We start from the raw sequence: 16,149 nt of genomic DNA, 5'->3' as shown, positions 1-16,149 counted from the left end.
TCCAAGTGATCAGAACTAAAAGTTCAAAGGTTCACCTTGGTTTTTAAATGGGCTAAACATACAAGGCATAACCGTGTACATCACACGGATAATATCAGATAAGCAATTGAGGGGAATGAGCACGGCAAATAAACTTGAAAATTCATTATTCCAATCAAAGAGGTTTAAAAAAAGAATATATTTTCCTTGACTATAGCTGGCTTTTTTCCCGCTTTAATGAAGCACACGGTTCCTGCGTACAGTACATTTCACAGGATGGTTATAAATCACTTCTATCTGGGATATAATGTTTAAACTAGTGGCTTCCAGACACATATAAAAGATGCAGAGATCTAAGGTTATGATAAATTATCCTCACAGTGGAGCTCTACTAGGTAAAGATCTATTTTTACAGCGTGAAGTAACCCAAACAGGAACATCGAGTACTTGCGAATTATTTATTCACATTACTCATTCGGAATCGCTACATTATTTATTGAAATTATGACAGTGTCCTGTGGTGCAGCATGTACCCAAATCAAAAGGGCTTCATTGGGGAACCACAGAGCCCCACAGCATTAAAGAGAGCCTGCTGAGCTGCTGAGGTTTTTTTTCCCCCTTTGCCTCCTGCTGTATTTGCTATCTTGCCTTTGGTCCATATGTAGCGTCGCTACTTCACTGAGTATAGAAATAAGGCCAAGTGGAAAAGAAACAGAAGCTAGGCTCAGAGAGCAGTGGTGGCTCAGTGTGTTAAGGCTCTGAGTTATTGATCGGAAGATCAGCGGTTCAAGGCCCTTAACCCTGTCTGCTCCAGGGGTGCTGTAAATTGGCTGACCCTGCGCTCTGTTGCTGCCTACCAACAAGAAGCTGATATGCAAAGAATTAAGCATTTCACTGCATATCTTACTGTGTATGTGACAAATAAAATTAGAATTTCATTTTAACATGGGCTCGGCTGAAAAACACACAACTGAGTGAGGGTATCACCTGAGGCAGGGCTTGGATCACAGTGTCCAGCAGAGCTCGCATTCCCACAGCCATCTTCAAAAGCTTTAACACTTAAAAGAAATACAAAAGTTTGATAAGGTCATCTTAAATAAAGTGTGTAAAAAAAAAAAAAGTTGTGAAATAATGCTAGTGAGTAGTGGACAAAGTGAAAGTCTGTGCTTTAATAGCTTTTTCCTGAGCTGGTCTGAGATGCTGAGGTTAGACGTGAGAATATTAATGTAATTCTTAAGAGAAAGAACAAATTAGAAAACTATAAAAAAAAAAAAGCAACCCTAGATTCTCCTGCTTGGAATTAAATTCCCTGTCATTGTGGTGGTACTCTTACCTATTTACATAAAATTTCAATATTTAACAAGGTTGTATTAATATTGAGGTTGTGATAATGACAGTCTGTAAGTGGGTTGCAGAGGGCCAGATGCCCCTGTTGATGCATGCGTTGAGGATGGCTGGTGCGTTAAGAGAGCATCACCAGGCATTGGAATAGAATGTATACATATTCTCTCTCTCTCTCTCTCTCTCTCACACACACACTCACTTGCACACTCACTCACACACACACACACACACACTCACAGATGAGGGGCCCATACTCATGTACCTGTGTGTGTGTGTGTGTGTGTGTGTGTGTGTGTGTGTGTGTGTGTGTGTGTGTGCGTGTGTCTGTGAGAAAGATTCTGACTAGCTTTCTCATTCCAGTTGCCACACAGATGCTGACAGCTAAACGAATCAGCAGGGTGGTACAAGCGATTGAAACAAAAGCACTAAGAAGCGTAATCACCTCGGGCAATGCGTAGCACCCTCATGATCCGTATGATGGTAGGGTTGATGGGTAGTGAGGCGTTGACCTCGATCTCCTCCAGAGTTATCCCCATAATGGACAGCAGTACGATAGCCAGATCCAACTGGTTCCACCTGCAGAACACAGGCGCACATTATTCAGCACCGCACATCAAATGAAAAATTTCAAAAAGATGATGATCTAATTTTCAGAATTTAATAAAGCATTATTTAAGATTTTTTAACCAAAGCATGATGTCAAACCTCTTATCTGACCTCTGATTTACCCTGATATTTAGCAGTTTAAATATATTTGGTGTATCTCAGTGAGACTACAAACTACTTGCCAAAGTATAAAACACTTCCACTGAGGTCATGAATTTTAGCACTGTCACATATGAAGTCTTTTTAAGGCAAGCCAATTCCCAGAGGCCTGTAGACACGTGAAGAGGTCTTATCAGATAGGAGAAATATCTGAAGCAAAATTGATAACACAAAATCTTTCTATATTTCAGTCTGGCTTGATTACCTGGGGTACTCTGATCAAAGTGACCTGTACAGTCTTCGTGCATATACAAAATATTTTGCAGGAATAACATGACAAGAACAGCTTAAAAAAAATTAAATTTTTTAAATTATCTTCCTTAATACTGCATTTATGAGATGGCCAGCCAACTGCTTGCAGAAAAGCAGATGTTTAAGCATTACAGTGCTCTCACTTACTCACTCACTTACTCACTATATAACACGTATCCTGTTCAGGGTCACGGAAAACCTGGAGCTTACTCCAAGGACTTGGACCACAAGGCCACTTTCACACTACAGACACTATGGGCATGGCACACAACTTCACTTCACTTACACACTATGAGAAACACTGATTTGGTTACAGTAGTTACAAAACCCTAAAATCACATGAAGGTATCTGTGTATATACTGTAGTAGTTAGTTTGGTGCATTGAGACCAACCCAGTGCTTTCTCTGGGTTTAATATGTCCAGATATTCATTCTATAAATCAACAAAATTGCAGTTGTAAATTATTGCCCTCCTCATTTAAAGCAAATTGATTGGAACAGAAAATTGGTTCCCTAACCAATAATTTGCTTTTAATTAATACAACTTGTCTTGTACCTGTAATTTGACACTGATTAATGATGATAGTAATTACCATGGTGTCAGGATTCCTCAGTCAGGAATATGTTTAAGAATAAAACACTGTATAAACCTCCACAGCACAGACACGTTTTATAAGCTATGTGAATATTATAAAATATTCATTCATTATTAAAATATGTACAATAATATTCTGGTTATTTATTGACACCATTAAGGTATTCCTATTAATTAATTTTATTTTTTATTTCCGAAGACAGAACACATTTCGTTGGTGTTCTTTAAGGGCCTGCTTCTTTTTCAGTTATCAAGGTTTGTATTAAACCAACATAATTTAATACATTCATCAATTAGCCAAATAAGCATCAAACCACAATAAATATAATAACTTACATAATAGTGGATTGTGAATAAAAATTATAGACCCCCTGGCCATCCTTGAAAAAACCCAATTTTAGAACAAATAAAGTCAAATTTAACTTAAAAACAACTTAGATGCTATCAACATCAGTAAGATTACTAATTCCATTACTCTTCTTCCAGATATCCTGGTGCATTCCTTTTTTTTTTTTTTTACAGACCTCACTCTGTATCTCATACCTGTCTTTGAAGAACCGTCTGAATCCAAATGCTACAAGTTTGAAGACACACTCCAGCACAAAGATAACGGTAAAAATGTAGTTGCAGATTTTCAGTGCTTCATCAAGAATCTGCAAAACATTAAGATTTCAAAAGCATATCAGATTAACTACATTTTTTTACTTCAAAAAGAGAAAGGATTTTCTTTTATCACTTTATAACCAGCACCATTAACTATCACTAAGACAAATGATGTAATAGAGGGTAAAAGTCTAAAAAAAGTGGAATTATCATTGAAAAATATTTATAAACAATTACGTTAATATGACAACCATTGTGAGGTGCGTCAATGCGTCTAAATAATAATTATAATATAAGACCTTATCCCCAAAAGTCTGAACCTGATCGTCCAGTAGTTCTTTAAAAAACACCTAATAAAATGGTGCTGTGTCGAAGTTAAATGTCTCACTACAGTGTGCGCGCACATCCAGATACACACACACACACACACACACACAAACAGGACATATCCGTCCATCCATCCATTATCTATATTATTTAGCCTGTGCAGGATCACTAAGGGCCTGATGCCTATGCCAGGGGGGCACAGGGTGGGGTAAACCCTGGATGGGGTGCCAACACATTTCAAACACACCTTCACACTCACTCATACTATGGGCAATTTGAAAAGCCCAAACTAACTAGACCACTTTAGACTGTGGGAGGAAACAAAGTACCCAGAGGAAACCTGCTAATTACGGGAGAAAATGCAAACGCCATGCATGTCTGCTTTCCTGGAATTATGTGTAATGTAACAGCAAACTACCACTAAAGGTTCTTTAAATAATAACTTTTATCTGATCTGTTCAAAGTTGCTTTCTGTCAAACACAGAATGTATTTAAGTGAAAAATATTTATAATATTAAATAATTTTAATTAGATGTTTGAATGGAGCAGGGGGTCATAAAGGAAGTGCATCTATTGCAGATAAAATTGAAAAATAATTTCACCCCATTATTTAGATTCTATTATAAAACAATTACAGAGTCCCTAAAATAACCCTTATTGTATGCATAATTAATTTTATATGCACAAATTATTTTTATCATTTTGGTCACTTTCATACAGAGTGCTAGTGTTCTGGGGTTGACACTACAGCCAGAGACAAGATCAGATGTAAACAGGCTACCACTGAAAGCAGGAAATGTTCCACATCATGCCCTACTAGATTACCACCAACTAATTATACTGTACCCAGAACAAAAACTAACTCTTCCTCTCCCCCTTCCCACACTAAACTGCTAATAAAAACAGCCATCTATTTATAACCTCAGGTCAGCATGGGTGAACTCTATTACCAACAGGGTCAAAGCCTGGGAAACCCTCTGGCAGTGAAGGGCAGTAATGGGGGAAGTAAATACCAGCTTGCTGCGTCAAACTTTCAGACAGATACTACAGCTCTGCCATTCTGTTAGAGGCTCAGTCATCATTAGGTTATTACTAAAGAAAAATAGGTATATGTGATAGAGACTATATTTGCTTCTGTCTGATTCCAATCTAAATAACTGGAATTATAATAACTCAATAACTTTGTTTTTTTTTTCACCTTTCTCACAGTTTGTATCATTGCAAAGTTGTTCTTCCCTTGAAAAAAGAGCATCTATAGCCACCCTGTACAAAGCGACCGTAAGTGAACAACAGATTACTACATACTGTAAATACTATATGAAGCCTAAAAAATTAAATAAAACATTATGATATTTTGCTGGTATAAAATTGGACATTAGCAATAAAAAAATCAAGACAGCGGGAAAGCTTGACTCCATGGGCCTACCTTGGGCTGCTGGTAGTGCTCCATGGACATAGTGATGACGTTGAGACCTATAACGATGGTGATGAAAAGATCCAGGTAGTGGCTTGTGCACATCTTGTGAATGAGGCGACGGGTAGGAGAGTAGTCAGAGTAGTAAGGCTTACACTGAGCCTCTGTGATGAAGAACCATCAGGACCGAGGGGGCAAGCATGAGATTAGGTTACTTACAGAGGCACTTGTGAAGAAGAAGACACATATACCCATGAGAAAGAGAAAGAAGGAAAATAATAAAAGAAGAAGATTGAAGTCTGAAAAATTAAACATAAAACAATGTCCCCATACAATCCTCAGGATCAGAGTCCAGGACAGGAGAGAGTTCCTGTCATTCATACTGAAGTCACTCCATCTCAAGAACACATGCAGGGTTCAGATCCCAAATAATTGAATTGGTTTTTGAAAAGGTTTTGAAAGCAGCACAATTTTGCTCTATGACTTTTCAAGACTTTTGGTAAAATCGTATATTATTTAACATTAACCAGGTTCTACTTTTTTGGTCTTTAATATGAGGATGGCATGGGACAAAACAAGGAAGAAGTGGAAAGGCATAAAGGTCTGGCAGAGTAGCATGGATCTGGGAGCAGATTAATCCAGAACACAGACAGGGCTCCTGGCAGCATCTGTGCTTCCCATTCTCCTGTCAGCCCACTATGTAGACCGTCCCTAAAACTCTGGCTCTATGTGCCCAATTGCAAGAACAGGTGTTGCGTGGTCCTGCTTTTGTTAAATATTGCAACATCAACAGTATTCATTTAGCTGTATGGCTGCTCCCTGCTGGATTTGATATTTTCTGGGTGAGGGTAATCTCGAGCAAATTTAGAAGATAATAGTCCTTGCTGGGACAATAATACATAGACAACCATTTAAAAAATAAATACATACATCAATGTCTGGAGATTAATACCCAATGTGGATTTATGAGACTGACAGTGGATCTTGCTGTGGTTCCCTGCATTGGAGCCGCCTCTGCATGAAAGCATACTGGTAGCGGAGTACAGCCTCCATGTCACAAAAAATGTGTTAATGTCTTTCTGTGTGTTTACTAAAGAGCTTTAACTGTCTGCCATTTTGCAAACATTTGAAGACTACACATTCCCTGTGGCATGAGGGCTTGGAACAGGATACTAGCTAGATCAGTACTGTGCATAATGAACACAGGGTCAAAATATGGGCTCTGGCTTATATATTTCCTAACTAGAGCCATGTTTCTCATGTTCTCAAATGTGCTGACTTTAGATTTTCACAATTCCAAACTAAATGGCCCAGCATGGTTGAAACTTTTCCCTACTTTTCATAGAATAGACCTCATGGCATACCATGCCTTTGTGATTGTTGCACTATAAAATCCAGGGGGACAGGCAAAGCAGGGCAGACTGCTCCAATTCTAGGGTGCTCGATTACTGAGACAGTTCAGAACCAGGGCATGGCGTCTCTTGGCAGGGGTGCTTTTCTGCTTACAGGTGCACCTGGCTGCTTTTGAAGTGGTCGGCTTCCATATGATCTCACTGCTGCTCTGCCTTCCTCTTGTCATCTTTGATGAGAAGCTCTCCCTCTCTTATTTTATTCTGGCAAATCATGCACACAAATATCCCCTCATTCTCTTTCTTACTTAGAGAGATCGCTATTTAAATAGACAGGCGAAAGAATTCAGCACAAGTTTCTTTCAGCTAATGAGTACTGCACCAAAAACGTAGGGTTCTTCTGCATTGGCTTGTGTATTACATGGCCATTTTGTGGCTTGCCAATGAGGACTAAAGAAGGGAAACAAAGGTGCAAGGAGCCAAATTAGTCTCTAAACCCCAACCTTTCACTCCCACTCCCTGGAGAGTGTGAGAAGCTTGGCATGCCACATATGGAAAATGGATTAAATTTGGGTTCTTTTGGCAGAGGTGCCACTCTGATGTCAGCCTATTGAAATGCTTCAAAGCAAATGGCCATATAAGTATCAGCCAAGTCAGCTTTAAGGAGATTTAAGTAGAGAGAGGAAATGGTCTGAAGCTATTTTTAACCAATGAGGGAGAATAAAATAGTTGTATGGACTATAGCTCTGGGATCACTCTATCTCTGTCTTACAATACCATGACAGTGACTTAATGGGGCATTCTTTTGCTTAGACAGCAATTTTTTTCCATTCACCCCAACATTTCAAATAAATGTCTTTTTTTTTCTTTTCTTTTTGAATGAAAGTTAAACAATGACTTACACTCATGAGTCACAAGACTTTGGTCAAGCATTAAGCTATTCAGTGCAATACCCATAAAGCTTGAGGAGAGGAGCTTTGATGCATTTCGTTGCCTCTGGTGTACACAGTACATTTAGAAAACATTGGCCCCATTTAAACCCAAGGTTATGAACCTCTTTTGGATCAGTGTAAAAAGTAAACTATGTTGCCAGACCAATAAATTGTACTTTCAGTGGAAAGAAATAACAGTGATGTTGATTTAGTTTATGATGGAAAAACTAGGCACATATCCAACATTTTTTTCACTTTTTTTTTTCAAAAAATGAAAATCAGGCCACTGTACACAGAAGCAATGTATCCACCGAGATGTTAAACTTTAACGTCTACCTTAGGAACTTGGACAGTTGGGAAATACAGACACGGTGTGATTTATCGTTATGAATATCACCCATTAAACACCACACAATAATAAAAAAAAGACAGTCATCAGGTATAAATGATTGTTGTAATGCATAATTCAAGGAAGAATTAGATTGAAAATAAACTGAATAAAAATAAAGACCAGTCAATTTTTATTCCTTTGAACAGAAGTGAATTATCGTGTTGATCATGTCTACTAAAAACCTGCTTTACATGCAGGGCGCAGGAATTTATAATGTTTAAATTAAGATGTTAAGTCTATATTTTTATAATTGTCAAAATATGGTAAAAAAAAAAAAAAAGTACTTCCCTTGTGGTTTACATTAAAGTGTCAGAAAAGACTGTAATATCAATTACAGAGACACAACCTTTGTACATGTAGAAGAAGAAAAAAGAAGCAATATGCAGTATATGCACTAGACAAAATGATTTATCAATCACAGTATAAAGCTTAATGTTCAATAATGAAATAAACGCATTTTCATATTTCATACAAACATTTAAACCAGCAGCTAATGAGTGACTGATTGTTCTGTATGTGTGTATTTAGCAATAGCTTATGTGCATGTGTGTGTTTCTGTGTTTCCTAATGTATTTATGCTGGGTATTCAATCAGTGTTGACACAAATCCTGTACTTGAGTAAAAGTAGACATACCTAAGTGCAAGTATTACTCAAGTGTAAGTAGAAGTCCTCCATTAACTTGTGTACTTTAGTAAAAGTACAAAGGTACTCACCTTTAAGTAGCAAAAGTACAGGGCTTGTATTATCTCTACTGCCTGATTATGAATTTTTTGTTTTCATCGCTGTCTGTAACCATCCTGGTTCTGATTTCAAACACCTGATACAGTACATTATTAGGTCTGCCCCGAAGGAAAGGCCCACACAATTGCTCAGGACATTGCATGCAGAAATTTACTCAAGTAGAGGTACAGATTGTTGCTACACTTTTGCATGGAGTAAAAGTAAATAATATCCTCTAATAAAACTACTCAACTAAAGTACAGATACCTAAAATATGTACTTAACCACAGTAACAAATTACGCAGATACATTTACATTTACATTTGGCAGACGCTCTTATCCAGAGCGACTTACATTTTTATCTCATTATACATCTGAGCAGTTGAGGGTTAAGGGCCTTGCTCAAGGGCCCAACAGTGGCAACGTGGTGGTTGTGGGGTTTGAACCTGGGATCTTACGAACCGTAGTCCAATGCCTTAACCACTGAGCTACCCCTGGCCCAGATACCTCCCACCTCTGCTTACCAGCAATTTTAAAAATGTGATAAACTCATCTGCAGTCTGAACTCTCTCAACTTTTGCAAAGGCCTTCAGATATGTATGTTTTAAACACCCTCTTCTGATTTATTACACTGGGGCACGCTTACAGTACAGTATGGTGGTCTCAGACTGGGAACGAGTGTTTTGTACAGTCCTCGGGAACAAATTGTTCTTTGGTCTTTGTTCTCGGGCACGCTTGCGTATTTACATCCTCTGATACAGCAGGTGACAGTATGCACCTACTTGGTCTATGAGACACCATTAAACACAAGAGAAGAAGAGAACAAGGAAGTAAACTTTTTTTCATGCCTGTTATTATTGATATTTCGAGTAACTCTTGTGTGCTTTGTAGTGTATTGGCTATGGCTGTGTAGGTAAGAGGATAAGATCAGTGTATGATACATGCACACAGATTTCAGCGGAGACTGACGGTAGTGATGACGTTGCGCCCAAACAGGTACTGTAGATTGCTTCCACATTTGATTCGCTTTTTTCCATGTAGGACGACAAACACCCCTATTGTGGTGAAATAATATAAGAAGAGTATGGGTGGGGTGAAGCTACTTCACTTCTGATTGCAATTTGCAAGATTAAAGAAGTAACACCAAGCACGGGTATTCCATTTCCTGAATATTTCTTTGTGACTGGCTGCTCTGTAGAAGAGCAGCTCGGTAGAACTGCGACAGCACTGGCATGAGAAAGTAGAAAATAATGTGGTGATATACGTTCAAATTCTACATCGCTGAGGGCCTTTGCAAAAGTGGAAAAAGTCCAAAGCACAAGAGAGGTCATTGATGGTTAGGGAAGGAGAAGAAAAGAAAAGGACCTGCTGCACCTATTCCAGTCCCTGATGACACCGTAGGATACTTGATATTTATAGTTAAAAAGAAGGAGCGATGTATGGTACCAAGATGGAAAGATACTGTACATCAAAAGGCAAGTAATAGAAATGTGATGTCTGCTCCACCAGTAGCGGCTTCCTGAGATTAAACGCAGGACAGGAAAGCAGGTTTTTAAGTTCCTCAAAAAAAAAAAAAAAAGTCAAACTTATTTAATACCTCATACAAAAACATTCAGACACAGAAACACACTCATGGGCACGTACACAAGCTAGTGGTAAACACACACATACTGTAGATGCAGTCAACAGGTCATTTAGTTGTTGGTTTAAAATAAACCTTTTTTAAACATATACAGTATTGCTTGTTTTCTTTTTATTCTACTTATTATACAGTCTGATATATAGGTATTTGGTCTCCACCATTCACTACCACAATGGGTTTGAAATAAAGGACTGAACATACAACTGGACTTTCAGGCTTAATTCAAGGAATTTTACAAAGTCCCTCCATTTTCCCAAACTTAAATGTAATGCTACAAATTAACAAAAATATTAGAGTTATTTGTATTTCTTGAATCTAGAAACTTTGCAGTTAATGAATGAATTGAACTTAAGGACAACACCAGTTTCCTCCCTTACGATGTTTTACATTTACATTTACATTTAGGCATTTGGCAGACGCTCTTATCCAGAGCGACTTACATTTTTATCTCATTACACATCTGAGCAGTTGAGGGTTAAGGGCCTTGCTCAAGGGCCCAACAGTGGCAACTTGGTGGTTGTGGGGTTTGAACCTGGGACCTTCCGAGCCGTAGTCCAATGCCTTAACCACTGAGCTACCCCTGGTTTTACCTCCGAGTCCTTTTCGTGCTCCATATTCCTCTCTTCCAATCATCTTGGTACAAGTTTATTATGTTGTTGAGTGCTACCAGATTTGCATTTTGAGGTAAACCCTCTGTAATTACATTCATGAAGGCATCACTTGACAGTAGACTTTGACAGTGATACGCCTACCTCCTTCAGAGAGTTCTTGACTTGGCTAAATGTTGTAAAGGGATGGAAAAAAAAGTCTACTTTTGTTATCTCCCAGGCCTTTCTGAGCTCAGAGAGCTTTAGTCTTTTTTTTTTCTTTTTCTTTTTTTTTAGAATCTGTCAAATTTTTGATTTGGCTACTCCGAAAGTTTGTTTTTAAGACAAATGATGGCCTTCTTTATCTGCATAAACACCTCTTTGGGCTGCATTATTAGAGTCCCTGTGTAGAGTAAATTTACAAAATGCCAATTCAGAACACGGGCAAATTCAACACACTTGTCATGAAATAACAAGGAAACATCTTACCATCGTTCGTCCAATTACTTTTAAGCCTATAAAAATTTTGGGACTTATAAAACTTCTGCAATTCCTAAACTTTTTTAAAACAATATATTTTATTTAACCACTTGATTTAAAGCTGAAAGTCTAGACTTTAATCACATCTTGATTGCTTCATTTCAAATCCATTGTGGTGGTGAATAAAGGCAAACTTATGCAACACGTATGATGTAATGACTATAAAATAAAAGGTGCTTCTCATTATTTTGATTGTTCTATCTTTTATACTTTCATTCTCACTGAATTCTCTGCTACAGGAGAACGTGATTAAGAACTCGCATAACCAGAGTAGCATTCATCGGACATCAGTGAAAGAAAGCTGCTAAATTAATGTTACATTTAAATCAATATGTTCATTACTTAAATATAGTCGGTATAGCCCACTAACATAAGGCTGTTTATGAGTCTATGAGATGGGGGATGTATTTGGAAGTAAACTAATGCAGTTTTTGTTTTTTTATGGGCAAGCAAACACAGCTTCCTTTAAGACTTAGTATTAAGAACTTGATAAAATATGGCATGTGCCATGGAGAGTACACTTTAAACTTCAAGTGAGATAAAATGCATGAGGAGTAAGGATACTGAATAACTCTATGAAAGCAATAAAACACATGAACCTGTCAACTCAAGCTAAAATAGTATAGGGTATATGCAAGGTGGAGTGCAGCCATATAACTTAATGATACATCTGGACAGACCTTTCATTCTTGTTTCATTTGTTAGAGAGGATTTTGCAACACTAAAACGTGTAATCAATAGTTTTTGTTCTGCAGAGTCAATGTCTGCTGGTCACTGACTCATTGCAGGAAGACGCATTCTAGCTGAGATCTTTATGGTTTAGGATTACACTTTATGCCAGCACACACTGAGTCAGAAGACAACTGGAAAAAAAAAGGCAAATTAACTTAATCATCGAACATGTTTCTGCTGATGTCCAAAATTCTCGGCTGCCCTGTTAACACAGATAAATCAGAGATAGTAAAGATAGGAGGATAGTGTGGCAAATGAAGGTGTTCAGACAAAGAAATATTGAGGCAAAATAAATCATAAGCCAATGACAATAATGACAGAGCATAGTATAATAGAATCAAGACAAAATCACACACACACATACACACACAAACAGAGAAAACCATCACAATACGCACATAAACACAGAATCATGCTGGCAGATATGGCAGACATACCACACTTTCTTTCTGAGCCTGACGTGAAATGGCCGTTTAAGATGAAGGATGTATGGTGAAACATACATGGGGAGTGGAGAATGAAATGTAAAATGAAATTGATGAATCGCACAAGGCAGTGAAATTCTTCACTATTTAACACAAATGATTTTTCTCATTTTATCCACCTCTACAACTCATCAGCCTAACCTAGACATACTTTCCTCACTATAAACTGCATACTGTAACATCGGTTTCACTGTACGTATTAAAAAACATGCCTTAAAAGGAAAAATGAATAATAAGCTGGGAGTTTGGGTGGTGGTGGAGGGAAGGTCAATCAAGCAACAAAACAAAACAAAAAATAGTTGAGTGGTCATATTATGTAGAAATCCATGTTCCAGACGAGATACCTATCTGCATGAACACCCATCAGATAACAGACTACAAGCCATATCTCTAGTAGTTCACTTGTAGCTACCACAATCAATCACCAAGTCATGAAGCATCCAAAAAGAATTATTTCTGTCTTGTTCCAAAAGAAAATCTACTGCTCTGAATCAAACATGCACTAAAACTGTCATAGATTACAAAAGTCAGTCTTTCACTGAACTGTCTCGTTTATTCTTCAGTTTGTTGCATTGTCATCTGGGTAGTGGTACATGTGTCTGAATGCTGAACAACAGAGCAGAACAACAAGTGTGTAACAGGACTGTATGAACAAAATGAAATACTAAATGTTGATAGTCACCTGAATTTACATCACTGGGTAAAAATGTATTGTTATTTATTTTGCTTATCGGCATTGCTTTTTTTTTCTCAATCAAGCTTGATGTTCAACAGTAATACATTGGTAATAATAAGGTTATATATATATATATATATATATATATATATATATATATATATATATATATATATATATATATATATATATATATATATATATATATATATATATATATATATCCTGGTAGAAAATAATAAGTCAATACATTTAGTAGTAACAGGTTTGTAATAAAAATATTAAAGTAAATTGAAAATAATTAAATATAAAGTAATAAAAAAATCTAAAAATCTAATATTTATATGTATAGATGCTGATAAACATTCTTGTAATTACAGGATAATAAGTCAAGTAAGTAAGTAGTAGTAAATTATACTGTATCTGTATGTCTAAGTTCTAAGTCCTGTTGTGATTAAATAGGTATAAATCCTTACATCAAAACCAAGTTGTCTTCAAATCAAATTATTTTACAATTCCCAGGGATTTTATTTTAAAAGGATTCTATTAAGATTTTTAATATTTAGGATTTTTATATATACATTACATTATACATGCTTCTTACAGTAGCTGCTTTGCCTTTAAACAGCCAAGTGATGTTTTACATTTCAACATAACAATGAAATGTAATTACACTCAAACAGGATACCACTGCATTTGTAATACATTTCAGGTTTGTCATCATGCTTCTCTATTTTTGCATTGCAAATGCATCACATCATCCTTTAGTGTTATCTGGCAATAAGAGAGGGTTACTGTATCACCAACACAACACTTGTCAAAACTTTAGCCTGAAAAGCTTAACAAGAGCTTGTTTAATATTGTTTATTACTTTGGAATACATGTTGCTGGTGTGGATCAATTAATGTCAAACTAAAAACTGAACTGACAAAATTCTAATTTTGTCTTTTTTTAAGCTTTTACTAACTGTTTATTCATGTGAAAAAAAATATGAATGCCTTGAGTTTCTTTGCCAAATACAAAATTGCTGAAAGCTGATAGATAACATGGTCATTGTTTTTTGGCTTACAAGGCAATCAATACAAGATTTGGTAGTACATTGTGTCTAATCATAATCTAGCCCCATTTCCCACAGTAGATCTGCTTACTTTTTCCCCCCTCACACAGTATGAGCTTTAAGTATTAAGCTTGCCAGGCAAAATCCTCTTGCAGAAATCAAAGCTATAGTAAAGAATAAGAATGCATTCCTACGGGTAGTACATTACAGACTACACATACATATTAATGTAAGAATTAACTTGAAACCCACGTATATTTTATTGAAGTTTTGTTACAAAAATTAAATATTAATTTTGTCGACGTAAGCAGGCACACATGAAAAGGCACACGTGAAAGACCATCTGAGGCAAGTTTTTGATGAACTGTGTTAGTGTGCAACCAACATTAAGAAAAGATCATGGCTTCACATGGCATGTTTTTGTGGCTAGTAACAAAAGTATTTGCCCAAACCTGTTAATTCAGGGTGTTTTAATCAGGGCCCTTATGCCCAGTTAAAGGCCAATCTTAATGCTTAAGCATCACAAGACATCTTGGACAATGCTATGCTTTACGAACTGTATGGCAACAGTTTGAGGAAGGCACTATTCTATTCCAACATGACACTGCCCCAGTGCACAAAGCCAGGACTTCAAAGACATGGTTTGATGAGTTTGGTGTGTAGTAACTTGACTGGCCAACATTTTACAAGTTTCTAACTTAACCTCATAAACGCTCTAAAAAATAAATGGGCAAGAAGTCCCACAGAAACACTCCAAAATTTTGGGTACAGCCTTCCAAGAAGAGTGGAAGCTGTTATACAGTAGCTGCAAAAGGGGGATCAACTCCATATTGAAGTATACATATTTGGATACAATGGTCATTGCAGGCTTGAACAAAAACTTTGGTCCATTTAGCGCATTTGATTTGTTCACTAGCACACAAAACAGCTGCAGCAAACAAAAGAGAGAGAAACGGGAACAGACAGAAACAGACAGATTGGGGTGAGAAAGTCTCATCTACAAAAGCTGTGCAGAATCCTCAAGCCTGCTCAAGGTAAGTGGAGGCCAAGCTAATTAACACGTTGTTTGCTCATCAGGAACAAAACAGGGCTTGCCAAATGTCCATTGAGAAAGCAAAGATGTAATTTAGATATTATGTGTATACAGCATTCACATACAGTACATCATACCCGCCTTCAGAACTGTGTAGCTGGATACAGCATGTACACTGTAAATGAAGTTGTGTTGGTTATACTACACACTTAACCAGGTATGTTTTAATGAAGTACAGAAAGAATAACACAAATTAAAAGAAATACTGTGAATGGTTGAAGGGAATTGGGAAAAGAGCAAAGTGATTTAGACAAGTGAAGAGGTGGGTGAGTTTATTGTGGATTGCTGCAGCTGAAAACGTGGATTTCCTCAGGCACTAACAATGACAGACAGAGCAGAGGGCTCTCAGTTTGACTACAAACAATGCCAATACATAGAGGCGCCGACAATGACAGACAGAGCATTGGGTTCTCAGTTTAAATGGAGGCAAAACACCAGTAGGGGCTGAGCATATCCTTATGAGCCATCCAGAACAGTGCTGCTAGCATCAACAAACGATTCTAGTTTATTGTAACATATGCACTGAAAGACCTAAATTTCAACGCCAACAAATATTTTATTTGACTTACAATTACTCTACGAGCTTACTTTTGCCAGCATTTACTAGACTCTTTTCTTTTTCTTGGAGTTATGTTTGAGCTTGAAAACAGTACATACTGTAATTG

The 16,149-nt window shown here is 37.1% G+C and overlaps 1 protein-coding gene across 6 annotated transcripts in view; it reads right to left on the bottom strand.

Annotated features, from left to right (window-relative positions):
• Window positions 1–16,149, bottom strand: part of cacna1g (calcium channel, voltage-dependent, T type, alpha 1G subunit) — a 132,985-nt gene that overhangs the window by 24,914 nt on the left and 91,922 nt on the right. For all 6 annotated transcript variants that reach the window (XM_053511856.1, XM_053511857.1, XM_053511858.1 and 3 more), the window contains 4 exons: window positions 5,292–5,443; window positions 3,479–3,588; window positions 1,766–1,899; window positions 967–1,037 (listed from right to left, as the gene is read on the bottom strand). In XM_053511856.1, coding sequence (XP_053367831.1) covers window positions 967–1,037; window positions 1,766–1,899; window positions 3,479–3,588; window positions 5,292–5,443 — 467 coding nt within the window. The remainder of the gene's footprint in view (window positions 1–966; window positions 1,038–1,765; window positions 1,900–3,478; window positions 3,589–5,291; window positions 5,444–16,149) is intronic.

Source organism: Clarias gariepinus, chromosome 14 (assembly GCF_024256425.1).
Source record: "Clarias gariepinus isolate MV-2021 ecotype Netherlands chromosome 14, CGAR_prim_01v2, whole genome shotgun sequence".
NCBI classification, from domain to species: Eukaryota; Metazoa; Chordata; class Actinopteri; order Siluriformes; family Clariidae; genus Clarias; species Clarias gariepinus.
The sequence above is the reverse complement of the archived record's forward strand: the minus strand, read 5'-3'. Positions and strand labels throughout refer to the sequence as shown.